General features: G+C 45.0%; 1 protein-coding gene across 4 annotated transcripts in view; it reads left to right on the forward strand.

Annotated features, from left to right (window-relative positions):
* The first annotated feature begins 4868 nt into the window (after window positions 1-4868).
* Cdca7l (cell division cycle associated 7 like) overlaps window positions 4869-17755 on the forward strand; it is a 32918-nt gene continuing 20031 nt past the window's right edge. For 2 of the 4 annotated variants that reach the window (XM_029484822.2, XM_085830725.1), the window contains exon 1: window positions 4869-5341. In XM_029484822.2, coding sequence (XP_029340682.1) covers window positions 5318-5341 — 24 coding nt within the window. In that variant the 5' untranslated portion in view covers window positions 4869-5317. Of the gene's footprint in view, window positions 5342-12839; window positions 12913-17755 lie in introns of those variants that run through there. The other 2 variants (XM_029484820.2, XM_029484821.2) reach the window with 1 other exon arrangement.

A 17755-nucleotide genomic window follows, 5' to 3' on the forward strand; every position in this document is an offset into this window, starting at 1 on the left:
AGTCGTAGAATTTAGATGATAAAGCCTAAGCTTTGTGTATAACCAAGCCAAGCTGCCCTAGCAAGCCTAAGACACTCTCATCCCTGCAAGAACCTACCGGAGCCCTCCTCCCAGCTCTTTTACCTTTGGCCAGAGCCAGCCCTGTGGGCCCCTACTCCATTCTCGGCTCTTCTACAACATTGAGCAGCGTCTTTGATGTCCAATAACTAGAACCTGCTGTCCCTGGCCTCTGTGCGACCCAGGGACCTATGAGCCAGCTTCCGGCAGTTCCCCAGGGACTTCAGACTGTGCCTCCTCACCCCTGGAGCGGGGTCCTGCAGCTTCAGTGATGGCAGTAACAGCAGTGGGGTGTGCGTAGTCAAACCGCCTGCATCCCGCTTTGCCCAGTAGCCTGAACCTCTGGGCCAGACATGGGACACCATTTTAACCCACAGATGATCACAAAGCAGCCATACCACCAAGAAGTCTCGCCTTGCTTGGATGGTGATGTCATCATAGCTGCAGATGGACTTAGAAGTCATCCTTCAATGAACCTACCAAGCCTATAAGACCATATGCAACTTGAAAAGAATTATACACAGCCGGGAGGGTGGTACAGGAAAGAGTGGCTTGAATCTCAGGTAAGGGTCTAATGACCCTCCCCACCTGCTTCTTCTATACGGGAACATCAACAGGCTCAATCTTGAACAAAGACCACTCAGGAAAAAGCTGTCAAACCTGGAGGGAAGGGGCAGTATCAAGCCAATCAATAGTAGTACTCTTGTTCAGGCCGTGGTTCATTTACCCTTCCTGCCAGAGCAGTGTCTGAGAAGCAGGCACTGAGCCACTAATGTTAGAAGGGCCCCACAGGACACTTTGCTCCCAGGAGTCTGGATTTGCTTCTGGACACTGCTGCAATGTGTGATCATTTTGTGTGTTTGTGGGTTTCTGTTATGATCTCCTCTTGGAGACCTCCCACTGCAGGACCTATGGCTGCTTCCATCATACTATCCTTTCTGATGTCATCTCATTATTGACTATTGCTATGGGCTATCAGGTACAGCCTGTGAGTGACTATGACTGTACTAAAGTTTTCGTTTGTTTTGATTTTTGCATTGGTTAGGGTTCTGCCTGGGGATTTCATGCTTAGCTCTATGCTCCTTTCTCAGACTCCCAAGCTTGAGTGCTTGGTGATTCCTGCAAAGCTTCAGATTTCCCTAAGCTTTCATCCTTGACTCCCCTAGCATCACAACCACCTATTGGATTCTTGGTAGCACCACAGGCATTGAAGTTTTTATTCTGATGTGGGATTTTATGAAGTCAGTATACACAGAGCATTGGGTTACTAATTATACTGATATACATCTCCCATACTATTTACAGTTTTTTATTTCTCTTAACCAGAATATACCAAAGCTCTAACATCACATCAACATTCTCTTGTTATGCCCAGTGAGGAGGATGGCACACTTACTTAAGAAACGTTTTATGTTAAAAGTCATTGTTAGGTTGTATTCTGCTACAGAAGACTCACTTCTGGATGGATGATTCTGCCACAAGTTGGAGATTTCACATCTAACATCTCACACTTAGCATTGTCTCCCTTTCTTATGTTAGATATTGTCTAGTCACAAGGAGTTAGAAGTTTCAAGAAACTAATAAGAGTTAGCGAGCACTCAGGTGCTATCTTCTTTGGCTGCCATTTTATGTATTCATAACCAATATGAACGTTCGAAGGAAAACTGGGCTATTTCCCTGGTGGCCTCAAGCACTCTCTGCCAGAGGTAGATTCTTTGCTGAATTTTCAAGGGCAGCAAGCTGTTGTCCTACTCTGTTAACAGGGTAGAATGTTGGGTCACTGTTCCCGGAATGATGGGAAAAAAAAATGAGCCTTTATTTCAGAGAAGATACTAAAAACGAAAGGAAATTATTCCAGCCATATCTGGCGTGGTGAGTCAAGTTGACTGGGGTTACTTAAGAAGTATGGACAAGGGTTTTCCTACAGGATCCTGGGGGTCACAAAGGCAGCTACATATCTGAAGAGCCCAGCCCAGTAACAATGCATCTCTGGAGTTCCCTGTAGCTTGCAGGCAGCTCTGATGCCAGTCTCTTCTTCCTTGAACTTATTGTTGAACCTTGGGGAAGAGTGTAAGAATCTTCTAGCTTTCTGAGCACCTTAGTCCTTGTAAGTTCCTTTAGCTTCTTGAGTCATGGAGTGTCCCACCCCATTCTAGGAGAGAGTGCTTCAGTTTGGAGAAAATGGCTACACAGTTCCCAATGTATAATACTTAAATACTAAGCTTAAGGAACCTGATTCAGGATGTGGTGGGTTCCTTTTACTGTGTAAACACTGTGGACTGGGCTAGCTTCTCTAATGGCTGGGCCCATGAATCAGACTGACATAAGGTGGATAACAGGACAAAACCACACAAACTTATTTCATAAAAATTCAGCAGATGAGGCAAAAGATTTCCATATTACATTGGGAATTGCCAAAGAAAGTAAAAGTCTGATAAGAAGAAGGTCCTTGGCGAGGCTAGTTAATTGCGTTCCGTGGGTACAAAGATAAGAGTTCATTGGGCTAAGCTTGCTTGGGCCAGATTTCCCTTAACTTCAGTTTCCTGTCCTTGCTAAGGACCTTTGCTTTCCTTCCATGTGGGGAGGCTTACCTCACAAGGGAATAGTGTCTCTCCCCCATAAGTTCAGGGAAGGGGCAGTAGATCTTTTTTTTTTTTTTTTTAAGATTTTGTTTATTTATTATTATATAAGTACACTGTAGTTGTCTTCAGACATACCAGAAGAGGGTGTCAGATCTCATGATGGATGGTTGTGAGCCACCATGTGGTTGCTGGGACTTGAACTCAGGACCTTTGGAAGAGCAGTCAGTGCTCTTAACCGCTGAGCCATCTCACCAGTCCCACAGCAGATCATCTTGCATCTGCTGTTTGTGAAGTACCTCTGAAGTCTTCAACATGCAGCAGAGTGGCAGGTTGACAGTGGCGTATTCTTATGCCAAGGTTCACATCTCATCCATTCAGGGAACTATAGACAGTTTCTTATTCCCTTAAAGAAATGTTTTTAGTGGATTAATTTTTATTTTATGTGCCTGGATGTTTTATCTGTGTGTGTGCGTGTGTGCGCACTCGCACGCGTGCGCACACACACACACACACACACACACACAACCTGCATGAAGTGTCAGCAGAGGCCAGAAGAGGACACTGAATCCTGTGGTGGTTTGAATAAGAATGGTCCCCACAGAACCAACCAAGCAGCAGAACTTGGCAGCTTGCTTATAATATATAACCCAGGCCTGCCTATGCAGGGATGGCATGGACCTGTCTCACAGACATGGTCAAAGGCTAACCTGTTGAAAGCAATTTCTTATTTGAGATTTCCTCTTCCTAGGTCTATTTACATTTGTGTCAAGCTGTCAGGAAGTAACCAAGCATAGCCTGCATAATGAAGGCTTCTAACGTGGGAAGGTCCAGTGGTCTAAATAGGTTCCCGATGATAGTTAGGTTCCAAATGCTTTGCTACTTCAAACCAATGCTCCCTTTACAACTGGGATTTGCTGTATGTAGTCTACAGTTGAAATAATAATAGAAATAACTGCAAACACAGCCCTTAGATCACAGGAAGACAATTATCTTAGACTAAAACTATCTTTGATTAATACATTTTTACTGTTCTTCCTGGCAACCTAAGGAAACAAAAAGAAAAAAGGGAGAAAGAATGTTGGGTGTACTCTAGAAGCCTGAAGATGTTTTCTGGTTTGGTGGATTGCTGCTGTCGAGGGGAATCTGGATGAATGTTGAGAGAATTCTAGGAAATACTACATATGAAGTAGTCACAACAATAATACACATTATCCGGGAGAAGTAAAGCATTTTTCTTTTCTTCTGTTTTGACGTAGGGTCTCAAATTCAGAATCCTCGCGCCCCTGCCTCCACAGAGCTGGGATTACAGGCAACTAAGCCAGGCCATGTGCATTTCTAAAGTTAGACACTGTTTTCTTAACTTCATTCCCCAACACTGGTAACATGTTGCTCAGCTAACGAGGAAAGCAAGACACCTCTTTGCTGGACGTTTCCTCCTGAAGCCTGAGAGAACCTTCTGGCAACTGCAATTATTCATTCAGCAACAACAGAAGGATGAGTACCGGATCCAAGGAGCTGAGACTGGCTGCTTAAAATTCTACTCAGGCAAGCTGTTACTGTATCACCTCATGACCCCATCCTGTGCTAAACCTTTCCACATGCCATTTTCCAGCTTCCCAGGCTTGCTTTGGGCCTCCCACTGTCTCCACTCATTAAATGCCTCGGGCTTCTGACTCGAGCTCTAAGTCTTTGATGCCTCCAGCCCACTCCATGTCATTAGACTATCATTCTCCACCCTGCTCATGGCATCTAACTTGTTCCAAGTTTACATGTCCATGCCCTTTCATTATTAGATTTATCATTTTTAATCAGTGGTAGGAATTAGGTTACTAATCATTTCAATTATCCATCAAATTAACGATGGTGACATAATTATCATCATCATGAGATTTGCATTAACACTATGGTTATTCATGTTATCCTGGGGGTAATGGCTCCCAGTCCATAAAGTTCAACCTAGTAGATAGTTTTTGTTTATTCCTGAGTCAGGAGGCCTATACCAGCATTTCTGCGGTGAGTAGGTGCTAGTGACTAGCAGCTAGGCAACTTACTGAGGAGCTCTGGCTAGAACGGAGGTCTTGCTTGTGTGTGTGGTGTGCAGGGTGCTGCGTCGCCCTCTGCCCAGTGTTAGAAATCTTGGGTGATTGTTTTTTGCAGTGAATTGGGCAGCCACTTTTTCGGAGGCGCACAGACCACGCCCCTTACCAACAACAAAGCCAAAGCCAGCTCCCGGGCCTCTACGCAACACTCCTGGAACTGAGGCCACGAGGACACGGAGGTTGGCGCTGCCAAGTTTGAGCGGGCCAGGTACCCGGAGATCAGAGGCGCGTGCAGCCCCAGCTTGAGTCTCCCGCGCGAACCAGAGCGGACGGCTCCACCGCGGACCTGCGCGGTAGGGGGAAGCCCGCGCAACCAAACACGCCGGCCAATGCCGGTCGCGCTCTCCCTTTGCGCGCTCCCGCGCCGGCCTTAAGGCTTGGGTCGCAGGTGGAGAGGCCTGGGTGCGGGCGCGTGGCCCGAGGCTGTGCGAGGTTGCGCGGTGCACGCGGAACCGCGCTGTCCCCCCCATCTGAACTCAGTGCGCTGCTCCACGGCAAACTCCGCGCGCTGCGTGCTCGGGGCCGCGCCAGCCCGGGTGGCCGCGTGCAGGGCGCAGGGAAGTGAGCCCAGCAGGGAAGATGGAGCTGGCCACGCGCTCCCAGGTGAGGGTTTCCCCCAGCCCCGGTCCCCGGCCGCTTTCTGCATGCCCCGCCCTGCCCTGCCCTGCCGGGCCGGTCCACGCGGAGGACCGGGTGCTGGGAACTTAGGTCCTGTAGGTGTGCGCGTGGCTCCCTGCCGTACCACCCCGGGTCTTCAGGTTTGGCCCCTGCAGCTGGGGCTCAGGTGGGGACGCCTATTCTGGAGCTGCAGGCCCGGAGCTACGGGGTGCAGCGCCCCGAGACCTGGGGGAGGGGCGCGCGGGAGGGCAGCGTGCAATTTCCCCCCAACCCCCTTCCTCGCCGGAACTGGCACCAGAGGTCAGGAAGATTAAGAAAAAAGCAATTAAAAAAGAAAGAAAGAAATCTCGAGACGCACACTATCCCAGTCTTTTATTGAGTTGCTGTAGGTTTTATTCTAGAACTTTAATAAATTTACTACTTGGCAAATGGTAAGTAACATCTTTAGGCCAAGTTAACAAACAACTTCAAGATTGCAAATCTTAAGCGAGGGGCAAACCCATTATGCATTATGGGTCCAATTTAAGTTTTGAAACTTCGCTAACACTTGGAGAATAAGTCTTCCAAAGGGTCATTGCGTGTCAGGATTGTGATTTCTGTTAGTTTACAGTCTCAAGGTTTTTCTCTACTTAAAAATTATCACTCTGTAAAAAAATGACAACCACAAGACCCCTAAACAGACACACACTTTTTTATGTAGTGATAAGCAAATCATTTTTAAAAATGAACTAAGAAAAACTTTGAAAAGAGAAGGAATGGCCAGCCCCCGCGGGATATTTTACATGAATGTAGCCTTTCTTGAACTGCGTCTGCCCACACCTCCCACTGCTGTTCACCCCTGTAGTCTACCTGTAGACTCTGAGCCTGGTGGAACAGCGCCCAGGCTTTGCCAGGCCTGGCCTGCCCAGGCCTGGCACTTAAACCTTTGTGCTGGCAAATTAGAGAACTAGGTAGCTGGCTAGATAGATACCAGTGGCCACTTTGTCCAGTTAGTGACCGCTGAGAATGTCCTTCTGAAAGTGGAGGTTTGTGAGAAAGTATTTTAAAGGTTTCACCAGTGAAGGGAGACAAGAAAAACAGTACTGAGCCAGACTCAGGCTTTAGGGTTTTTGTTGTTGTTTTTGTTTTGCTTTTGCACGTGGCTAGCCTGAGCTCCTCCAGGAAGTAACAAAACACCTTTGGAAAGGGAAAGTGAAATTGCTTTGTTTTTTCAGGACAGTCTCATTCATCACAGAGTGGTCTCCACTTTCTGTAGAGCAGATTATAGATCTTGCCTCCACTTCCAGAGTGTCAGGATTCTTTCCCTGCTTGGATGCCTGGTGTATGATGTGCTGGGGGTGAACCCTGGGCCTCCTGCATGTTAGGCAAAATCTGCAAACTGGGCTGCAGCTCCAGCCTGGTGGAAAGAGACAGGAGCTTTCATTGTTCCTCAGAAAATCTAACTCACTGTATCATTTCCAAAACCTGTCATTTTACTGGAAAGCTCTTTGCAACTATGATCCCTGTATTCAGGGCATTTGAAAATTCAGGATGTCTTAAACTGTGTAGCTAGACCGGAACATTTTATTGTTACACTGTGAGGCTTTAATAAACTATTTTTACTGTGTGTAGGGGGGAGAGGGGGCAATCTACAAATTACATCCTACCCATTATACACCAATTAGGGCAGATTACTATGTATAAGATGATCATACACACACCTATAAAGACCTCTTAATTGGTAGCACAAATTAAGATGATTTTTTTTTTCTGTTCGTAAGCTCCTCATAGTTTACAAGTGAGCACAGCCATCTTCATTGGCATGGTCTGTGAGTGGCCTGTGGGGTGGCAGGTGAGTGCAGATGAGAAGACCGTTGAACTGAGAGATGCTAAATTTTGCAGTCTTCCAGTCCCTAGCCTTATGAATAGTCGAGTAACCAGATATAGGACAGGGCCCAGCAGGCAGCACACTGTCCTCTCACACAGCACTAACTATAATTCCACCCTTTGGAAAGCACAACACTCCCAGGATGCTCCTGCAAAGAGCGGCAGCATAGGAGGAGTTTCTGAGCAATACCTGAGCCAGGGAGACACCCACATGCATTCCAAACCACTTTCAAGTCTGCTTTTCTGCCAGGTGTGCCTGGATTTGATGTCCTCTGACAGTGATCTCCACCCTCAGGGAGTTATTTAACAGTCTTTTTTTTTTTTAATTTATTTTTATTTATACAGAGTCTCTCTCTATGTAGCCCTGGCTGTCTGGAATCGTCCCGTATTTAAAAGGCCAGTAGCTCATCGTTTTCTCATGAGCCTGACCCATGCATGGCGGGGCAGAATTCTAAGAGGTGCACACAATCACTTGATTTGATGATGACAGAAAACCGGGAGTCAATTCCAGTTCCAGTTAAGCCAACTTTTTCAGCGTTAGAGGGCATTAATGAGCAATACCTGTGCAGCTGTTTGAGCCGAACCGCCCCTGCACGTTAAAGTCTCATGGCTCTGGAGAACTAGCCCTTTACTCCTCAACCCTTCAAGGGTTTTGTTTCCAGTATCCGGATTTAGCGGGGATTGATAAGAACTAGTAAGATTTTTAATTTTCCTTTAAGAAGTAGTGTCTAGGAATGTTTGAAACTGGGTGGAGGTAGGTAAATAGCCAAGGTTAGCCCTCAGAAAAGATTGTCTTCCATGATAGTGAATGCTAGCCCTTACCCCTTCAAACCTTTGCACCTCACTGCAAAACTTGCATTGCGTCTGCAATAGATATTTCCCGCATCTTCTCCTTCATAGCCGTTGGATGATTTATCGTAAGTTTATGTATCAGGCATTGTTGTATTGGAAGATTGAACACCAGGATACTGATTTCCCCACCATTTCTATTACCCAGTCCCTGGACCTCTTCCTGCTGCAGCCCAGAGAAGCCCCTCAGGGCATCCTTCAGTCACTCTCTTTTCTGAGACATACTGTGCCAGGTTCCTAAAGTGAGAGGTTAATTTCTCCCTGAAGTTCTGTGAAGTAGGTTGGTTCCACCAGCTGGGATTGTGTCTCCAGAACCACTGTGTGGCCCTTGCTATTGGGGCCAGGATGCACTTACTACCTGAAGAGACTGGAAATCTTTGCTTATGTTGTGGTGTCACCTGGGTCCAGATAGGCTAATGGAACATCAAAACACGGGTCAAGGATACAGGGATGCTGTACCAACATAAAGTGACCATAAGGGGCTGTGGGGATTTCCTCAGTCCTGGCCCAGAGTAGCTTGGTGCTGTCAGGGATCTGATGGGTGTGAGTTCTGACAGGTGCAAGCACCTCCTCTGTCTGACTTTTTTTGGGGGGGCAGGGGAAGATCGCAGGAGGTTTGGGGGGGGGGTCTCACCAGGTTATACTTTATCAGTGTTGGTTTGGGAATACACGATCCACACAGCTTTTCATGGGAACATTTACATAGTTTTAATACGATGAATGTGATACAGTAAATGAAGCGTATCTTGAGGGCCCTGAGTTCTGCCCACCCTACTCTCTGGGCCTCATTTTCTGGAGTTTCAATCCAGTGTTCTTCCACTCAGTAAACCCATAGTTGTCTGATTGATCTTTTAACTCTGCTTCTCTCTTTAGTACCATCAGTCGTGGGTTTCTGAAGAGCCCAGAGGCCTTTAGTTTCAAAGGCTGTATATATGTGGTATTACATGTGTATTTTATGTATTTTCTGCTGACAAAAAACCCCCAAACCTTTATTAAAGAAACTTTGCAAGTCATGTTTCCAAGTCAGTACAATGTGTGCCTTTCGGCTTGTGTTCGTGTCCCACTTAAACGTTGTATTAAATGCACTTTAGGGTGATTAGATGTGTATGCATGTTGTATGTCCCCAGGAAACAACTCTCAAGCAACGTGTGGTGATCCCATTTGTTGTTCCTTCAAATTCCATGTATGCCAGAAAATTGGCATTAGAGAAACCACATGAGTCAACTAAATTATGGGATGGATGTGCCTGATTCTCCATCTGTAGGATCCTTTGGCAGACATACCCAATTGTCCTCTGTTTGCTGAAGGAAAACAGTTTTTGCTGAACATCCAAGGCTCCTGGAAACTCTGCTGTAGTAGTGACTCATGCTATCCAGAATAAGAGCCTCCAGTAACATGTTGGATAGGTAGGTAGTTGTCCTAGAGATCTGTTTCGTGCAGGTGGACCACGGTGCTGAGAGGCTGTCAGGGAGTCTGCTAGGTGACAGATGTTGTTTCTTTCAATAATCTTCCTTATAGTTTTTTTAAAATGTATTTTTCTTTGACGTTAGATATCTAGATGACAAACGTAAAACTTTGCCCATTTTTATAAAGAGTTTTCAAAGAGATTGAAAATCAGGTATTTCTATGCTGTTTGCAATGAGTGGGTGCGGTGTGTAAAACCACATCAAGATTCATGTAACAATATTCACCTTTTGGTTTTGAGTTGCTTCAATAAACTTGAAGAAATAGGCATAGCGTCCCCGAGGCCTGCACTTGGGCCAGCTGGGGTTGCTGGGTGTGGGAATGAAGTCTCTGGAGTTGTGGTCCCTGCAGATTATATCAGTATTCTCCTGGAATGGTCTCTCTAGGCCATCCTAAGAGGCAGTATGTTTGTCCTACCCCGCAGCTGGAAGCCTTTCCTTCAAGAGTATGCAGAACGGATCCGTGCAGAAGGAGAGCACCTTGCATGTTGGGCCTGTTGGCCTAAATTTTGAAGCCACTATTATGAGGGCCTCAAAATTATCCCGAGAGTAACAGGTAACCCCACAATCCAGCTCATGTGGCTAGTGAGTGGAGGGGCTCACCCCAAGCACAAGTTGAATATTTGTCAAACTGAAAAGAAAAAGGTGGTTGAGGACTCAGTAGAGTGGTTGGATATGTGGATGGCTGGGTGGGTTATGGCTGGTTGGATATATGAGTGGCTGTGTGGATTGAAACTGGTTGGATATATGAATGGATGCATGGGTTATGGCTGGTTGGATATGTGAATGGATGCATGGGTTATGGCTGGTTGGATATGTGAATGGATGCATGGGTTATGGCTGGTTGGATATGTGAATGGATGCATGGGTTATGGCTGGTTGGATATGTGAATGGATGCATGGGTTATGGCTGGTTGGATATGTGAATGGATGCATGGGTTATGGCTGGTTGGATATGTGAATGGATGCATGGGTTATGGCTGGTTGGATATGTGAATGGATGCATGGGTTATGGCTGGTTGGATATTCCTAGAAACCTCAGGTTTTTCTGTTGAGCTGATGTAGCTCCAGTTCATGCCTGTCCCAAAGGCTTCAGGGTATCAGCCCTCACATTGAAGCTTTCTCATAAACCTCTAGGTTTCACTTTCAAAGTTTTGTGTCATTTTGCAATTTACCCCAGGATGTGTGTGCTTAAGTGCAGACCTGTGTTTGTAATTTTTAATTTGAAAGCACGTTTCTGGGAATAAGTTCTTCCTGTTGTATCCTGTCTGTGGTGCTGACGTAGAATTGCTGTGTGTAAAATTCTGGTGTCATTTACAATAAACCCTGAAATAGGAAAAGACAGCTTGGTAGGACATGGTAGTGTGGACTGCCTGTAATCCTAGAAGTGGAGAAACTGAGGCAGAAGGACCAGTAATTCCTCTCTAACACACTCCCCACCTCTAGAAAAAAAAAGGAGGGGGGGGGAGATAGTTCTATCCCATTTCCCTTCCTCACAGTTCGCTTTTCTTGGAAACTTCTCAACCAAAGGACATTAAATAGAGAGGAAATCAGACTTTGATCCTGAAATCCCCTAAGGGTTTTTAATGCAAAATGTCTAGTGTTCTTATTTTGGTTTAAAAGGGAGAATTAAGAAGAAATAATGTGTGTTTAATATGTTTAATAATGTTTTTCCCTCCTAGCAACTGACCCAGACATTTTTTTTTTCCTTTCAGGAAGGTGGGCTTTTGCTTTTTGTTCTTTTAATTTGTTTGTTTTTGTTGTTGTTGTTTTAAAACAAGGTAGTTACCGCTTAGTTTCCCTCTTCCTCTATGGCGGAGCCCTTTGCCCGACTGTAGAGCCGCTCCTGTTCTGCACACTGCGAGCTGCAGGCTCTTAGCAAGAGCCGGTCTGTGTCCTGATGACCTTTCCTTGAACTGAGTGGTTGTCATTGGGATTTTAGTGAGTGCCATTCATTCAGGCACAATGCCAAGAGCCTCGTGGAGTCAGCCGCCTGCATGCTACTCCATAGGTGACTGGGCTCACTTTGTTTAGTGACATTGTTCTTAGTAGGGTGCAAGTATGTCATGAGATTCACTCGGAATGGCTTTCTGCAGCCCAGCTGTTTAAAGAGCTGGCCCAAGTTGTCCCCTTGAGTGGGCCTGGGACAATGGTGGTGATCCCGCTGCAGACCGCATCTGGCGAGTGTGTAGGCAGCAGTGGATATATACCAGACTGCTGCTTATGGGAGGCTTCCTGGTCCCTGCCGCTGCATGCCACCTTCTCTGGGATTTCTAGGCTTAATTTCTATGTATCAGACCACATTAACATCATCTAATCATGGTCTCTCACCCTGACACATATGACCCTGTTTACCATTCTTGTTGGCTGCATGAACCTGGGAGGGTGGGGCCTAAAAGTGAGGCAGACTGACATCTCATGCAATAGCCAGCTTTATTCAGAACATTATACAGTTTATACTTGGAGGGTTAAGAGAAATTGCGTGAGTAAGGTGTTCAATCACAAGGACAAGCCAAACAAACAAACAAACAACCCCAAACTATATAGAGACATAGCCATAACAACAGCTGAAGTAAATTCACTCCTATCTGGTACTCCTGGGAAAGGCACAAAATCACATTCCAAGAACAGTTCTGTGTTTTGAAGAAACTCAGGTCTCGAGGGGTTTTCTCACAAGCACCCAGAGTTCTCCCATGACTGCATTCTTGGGCCGTATTCCAGCATGACTTCTTCTTTGTTATTTTTCAAATCTCAACACATTTCCCAGTACATAGTAGATGCTTAATAAACAGGTGCTGACTGGCTGTCTCATGTGTGTATAGTGCCTTCTATTTCCAGAATGCTCGCCTTTCCGTTCCAGTGTGGAAGGCACCAGGCCTCACCTCTAGTGATTAGGGCTTTTTCCTTCTGGGTAAACAGGATTCTACTTTGCTGGCTCTTTGAAACAGGCAAAGGATATTTACTTTGCCTCTGGTAGTGAACTATGAGAAGAAGCATCATGTATGTGTCCCTCTAGGTGGTATTCCTTAAATGCCATCATGTGATCATGGTACCTCATCCCTCTACCCTGGCACCTGCAGGCCTTGCCAGGTGATCTGGTGTTAGAGGGGCCTGCAACAGAGCCTCTGGCTGGCTGGTGATGGATGAGAAACCATTTTTATTGTAAGCCTCTGGTAGAGCTATGAGTGTGTTTGATGTTCTGATGTTTTTCAGTGATGGGCTTCAGATGCGCTCTGTGGTTGTCATCCAAGTGACCTGGGGTCAGGATGGCCTATGAGAGCATATATGTTTCTTTAACAGTGTCCCCCAGAAGCAAGTCATTTGCTCTGTTCAGACGCCAGTAGCAACTTAATGAAGTCACTGAGAGCAGCTGTCCAGGTTGGTAATCAAGATTCAGAGTCTGTGGGTGTGCTTCTCATCCTGGCTGCTGACTTCCCGGGCAGAGGATTTAAGCCAGCACTTCCCAAGTGGTTGGTTTGGTTGCTTCCTAGGTTATCTGCCAGAATTCCAGTTCACTGGCTATCAAATAGCTCATCAGAGCCTAGAGGGTACCTGTGTGAACTGTCCCCTGATAAAACTAACTTCCTTCCTTCCTTCCTTCCTTTCTTTTTTTAAGACATTGGTAAAATACACAGAACTAAAATGAACTATGTCAGTCTGTTTGTTTTCTCAAGACAGGCTCTTGCTATGTAGTTCATGCTGGCCTGGAACTTACTGTGTAGTTGAGGCTGTCTTTGAACACTCCATATTCTAGCTGTGGCTTTTAAAGTTCCTGAGCAGTTCCACAGGTGTGCATATGTGCATGTGGCATATGTATGTATGTATGTATGTATGTATGTGCATGTCTGTGTACTTAAGTGGTGAGGCTAAAAGTTAACATCTGGTTTGCTCAGTCTCTACCCTGTTTCTTGAGACAGTCTCACCTAGCTCATTTGTGTCTAGACTGCTTGCCCAGAAAGTGCCGGGCATCCTCCTGCTTCAACTGACTGATCCATCTTCCCAGCTCCTATTTAACCATTTTAAAGCACGTAGTTAAGAACACTTAGGTTGTTTTAAACCGGCTTTCTCCTGAACCTTCTGGCATTCTAAACTGAAGCTCTGTGTTTCCAGTGCCTTTTCTCTAGAGCCCCCTTTCCCCATGCCTCTCTCCTTCTCTGATATTTGACTATTCTGGGTATATAGTGAAGTGGTACCATTCAATATTTTCCTGTTGTAACTGAAATATTTCACTAGGGGTAACGTTTAATATGTTCATACATGTGATACTTGTATCAGACCTTTTACTTATTTTTATTTATTTATTTTTTTTTGAGAAAGGCTCTCACTGCATAGTATTGGCTTGATACTCATAAACCGGACAGGCTTCAAACTCAGGCTGCCTGCCTCTGCCTCCTGAGTTGCTGGGATTAGAGACCTCTTTCCTGCCATGCTTGGCATGTCCATCTCTATAGGAGATCACTACGAGTCATCTGCCCATTTCTTAGCGGGAGTTTTTGTAGTCATTGAGTTCTACTTCCAGGTGTTATGTATCAGATCATATAATTTCCCCGTAGGCTGCCTTTCCACTGTTTAGGACTTGTCTTTTGTAAATAAGATTTTTTGTAAATAAGATGTGCTGCCAAAGCGAGCACAGGAGATTTTTTTTTTTTTTTTTTTTTTTTTTTTTTTTTTTTTTTTTGGTTTTTCAAGACAGGGTTTCTCTGTATAGCCCTGGCTGTCCTGGAACTCACTTTGTAGACCAGGCTGGCCTCGAACTCAGAAATCCGCCTGCCTCTGCCTCCCAAGTGCTGGGATTAAAGGCGTGCGCCACCACCGCCCGGCAGGAGATTTTTATATAGGTCAGTTGTAGAGTTTCTGCTGCCCTGAAGGTCATGAGTCAATCTTCAGCACCAGACAACAGGCAAAAGCTTTTAGTAAAGTCTAGTTTCCTATGCCATTAATCCCCTGGTTTCTTCTAAGAGCCTCATAGACAAGGGTCGCTCATATTTATTTTTTTGTTTGTTTGTTTTAATCTACGTTGAATTACCTTCTATAGGTGGTTTAAGAGTCCAGCTTTATACTGTCTGGTGTAGGAACGTCCTTCCTGCCAGTAAGTGCTAGGGCGTCTCTGCTTCTTCATTTCCCATCGGTCTCAGTCCATGCCAGCGCCATCTGCTGGGCTCCAGGAACATTGCAGTATGGGCTGAAGTCAGGAAGGGGGAGTCCACAGCATCTTTTAAGTGGGGCTTTTCTATTTTGCCACGAATATTGCTGAGGTTTGGATGGGCTTTGTGTAAAATCTGCAGGTAGCTTTGAGCAGTACAGGGTTCTCGGGGATGCTGTTTCTGATCCACCGACAGAGGAGGTGTGTATTTCCTGTGCCACCTCAAAGTGTTCAGGTATGTTTTGTGGTTGGGTTATTTGTAAGACTTCTGCCTCATTGCTTACGTCTGTTTTTTTATGTCTTTGTAAGTGGAATTGTTTTGCAATTTCCTTGCCAGACCATTGATTGTTAGTGGCAGAAACATGGAATTAGTAATTACTCTCTGACTTTCTGTCCTGGAACATTACACACTGTATCTGCTAGTGCTGGTTGCTCTTCTGTGGACTCTCCAGAACTCTCTCTACACACACACACAACATCCATCCATCTCTCTCTCTCCCTCTCTCCCACACACTGCATCCTAACAGATGTGTCTTCCTTCTTCCATTCCCACCCAGATGTCCTTTATTTTGCTGTTTCTCTTGTCTGACATTTCCTTGAGAAATAAATGTCGTTTTTGTTTTGTTTTTTTAATTTACCTTTGAGTGTAAATGTGGGTTTTCATGTGTTGGTTCAGTCCCCTCTGCTATTGTTGACTCCCCCCCTCCCCTGAAAAAGGGCAGTGAGTTTTTTCTGATGCCTTTTTTGTGTTAGCTGTGTATTGGCCTCTTCCCCTTAGTTTCAGAGTAATGCATTTAAATTTCGTATGTTAGCTGTTTTGCTTTGCAGCAACCCACCTCAACACTTCAAAACCTTTTCTGTCCTTTACTTTTAACATGTTTGTGTTTCTAGATTTGATGTGAGTCTTCTAATTAGCATTTAGTTGTATCATTACACTAAAAACAACAACAAGAACCCCATTTTGCTAGGCTGGTGCTTAAAGCCAGACATTGAAGCAGCGTCCTAGCTAAGTGTTCTGCTACTGAACTGTATCACCAGCATTCTTTTTATTTTGAGAAAGGGTCTGGTTAAGTAGCCCAGGCTGGCCTCAGTCTTACTTGCTAGTGTGTAAGGCTTGAGATCTTCTGGCCTTAGCCTCTGGAGCATCTGAGATTGTGGACGTGCTACCAGGCCCAGTGTGTCTTTCACTCATGTCTTCTGTGTCTCTTACTTCGTGAGATGGCGTTCTCACCATGTAGCCCAGGCTCACCCTGCATGAGCTCTTGAGTGCCGGACTGTGGATGTGCCTCAGCACTCTTGGCTCCTTACAGCCTTTCCATCTTTCTTTCCTTCCTGCTTTCTTTATGTTGATTTCTGGGTGATGACCCATTTTTAATCTGGTCACACTTTAGATAATGTCCTGTATTGCAATAGTTTAATAATGACAGCATTAATAAAATCTGCCCAGTGAGTTTTCATTCTCTAGCCTATGTTGTTGACATTATAAAGGACATTCTTATTATCTATTCACAACTTTTCTAATCCTATAGTTAATAATACCAGCTAGAACTGGATTACAATAATACCTGCATGCGTTTCTATCTTTCCGAAGTGCTGTGTGGTTTTTGTATGTCTGAGTCACTGTTACTTTTCTTTCAGTGTGAAGGATTTGATCTTTGGTGAGTTCTAGTTGCTAATAATAGTGACAGTGAACTAATTCAACTTTGATACTTGAAAATATATGTTAGTTCCCGTTCATTTTTGAAGGTTAGTTCCCCCTCCCCCTCAAATACAGCATTTTTGTTAGACAGGGTTTCTGTCTGTCTTTCTGAACACACCCTGTGTTTTAAGTTTCTTTATCATTAGTTTTCAGCAGTTATACAGTGTCTCCGTTTGTGTTTCTCCGTTCATCCCAGTTAAGGCTGGGCATATAGCGCAGTGGTGGAGCACGAGCCTATCAGGTGAGCCGTCTGGGCTCAGTCCCGGACTGTAGGAGGAAAGACATGAGAGCAGATGTCTACTGTGTGGAGTGCATTGTGCTTGATGTGTTTGTGTGTTCATGTCTTTCATTAACTGAGACTGTGGACTGTTTGTCAGATGGAGATGTGAGCAAACACCTACTTACCGAGATAGAGAATCAGTGATACGTAAAAATAGGATGCCACCGGAGTTCAATTAGTAAATAAATGAGTTTGTTAGGGTAACTTACAGAACCAGAAAATTACCAAAAAAGACAGCTGTGTCAATAAAACCTCACAGCCGCTATGACAACTGAAGCACACTATATTGGCAGGAGTCCTCTGTTGCTTTGTGGTGCCTCCCGACCCAACACATTGCAGTTTTACATACTAGGATCCATCTCTGGGTGATCTGGGTTGTTTTTCTGTATTATATACTTTTTCTTACTAACTAAGGTTTAATTCAAGACAATTCATCGTTTTAGCGTGTAGTTCTATGGGTTGCAAAATAAGTCTCCAGATGTATAAATACCACCGTGGTGAATTTTATCCCCCCATCCCCCCTCTGAAGTTCCCTAGTGCTCACTTAAAGCCCTCACGTCTATCCCTAGGCCACTGTTGTCATGTGCTGTCTCTAGGTTTTCCTTTTTGGAATCAAACTGGGTGCAGCCCCTTTCATATGGTGCGTTTGAGATTTGCCTGAGTTGCATGTCATGTTTACCCTTTTTTATCGCTGAGCCCTGATTTTTGTCTGGATAAATACCACCTTTGGTTTATCCCTCATGGATTTGTCTTGGTTTTGAAATACAATAAGTTCTGTGTGAACATACGTTTCCCCTCCCACCCCCATGTGTAGGGTGGTTGAGTTCATGGAAAATGAGTATTTAACTCTGTTGTTAAAGTTAAACCATGAGTTCTGCAGGTCAGCCCACAGCAGGTGGGTGCTGCTTACTCTGTTCCCTTGGCCCTTGGTTTGTTGTAGGTTTGAAGCTTTCCTGGTAAAGTATAGAGTAGTGTCCTCCGTGTAGAGTATCTCACTGTGCTTTTGGAGTAACATTTATGACCCCTCATGTGCTTGTTGCTCAGTGCCTTTGTGAATTTTCTGCTCAGACCCTTTGCCCATGTTTTATTTGGGCTGTGA

Source organism: Mus caroli, unplaced genomic scaffold (genome assembly GCF_978045245.1).
Source record: "Mus caroli unplaced genomic scaffold, Mus_caroli_1 scaffold_14, whole genome shotgun sequence".
In the NCBI taxonomy this organism is placed as follows: Eukaryota; Metazoa; Chordata; class Mammalia; order Rodentia; family Muridae; genus Mus; species Mus caroli.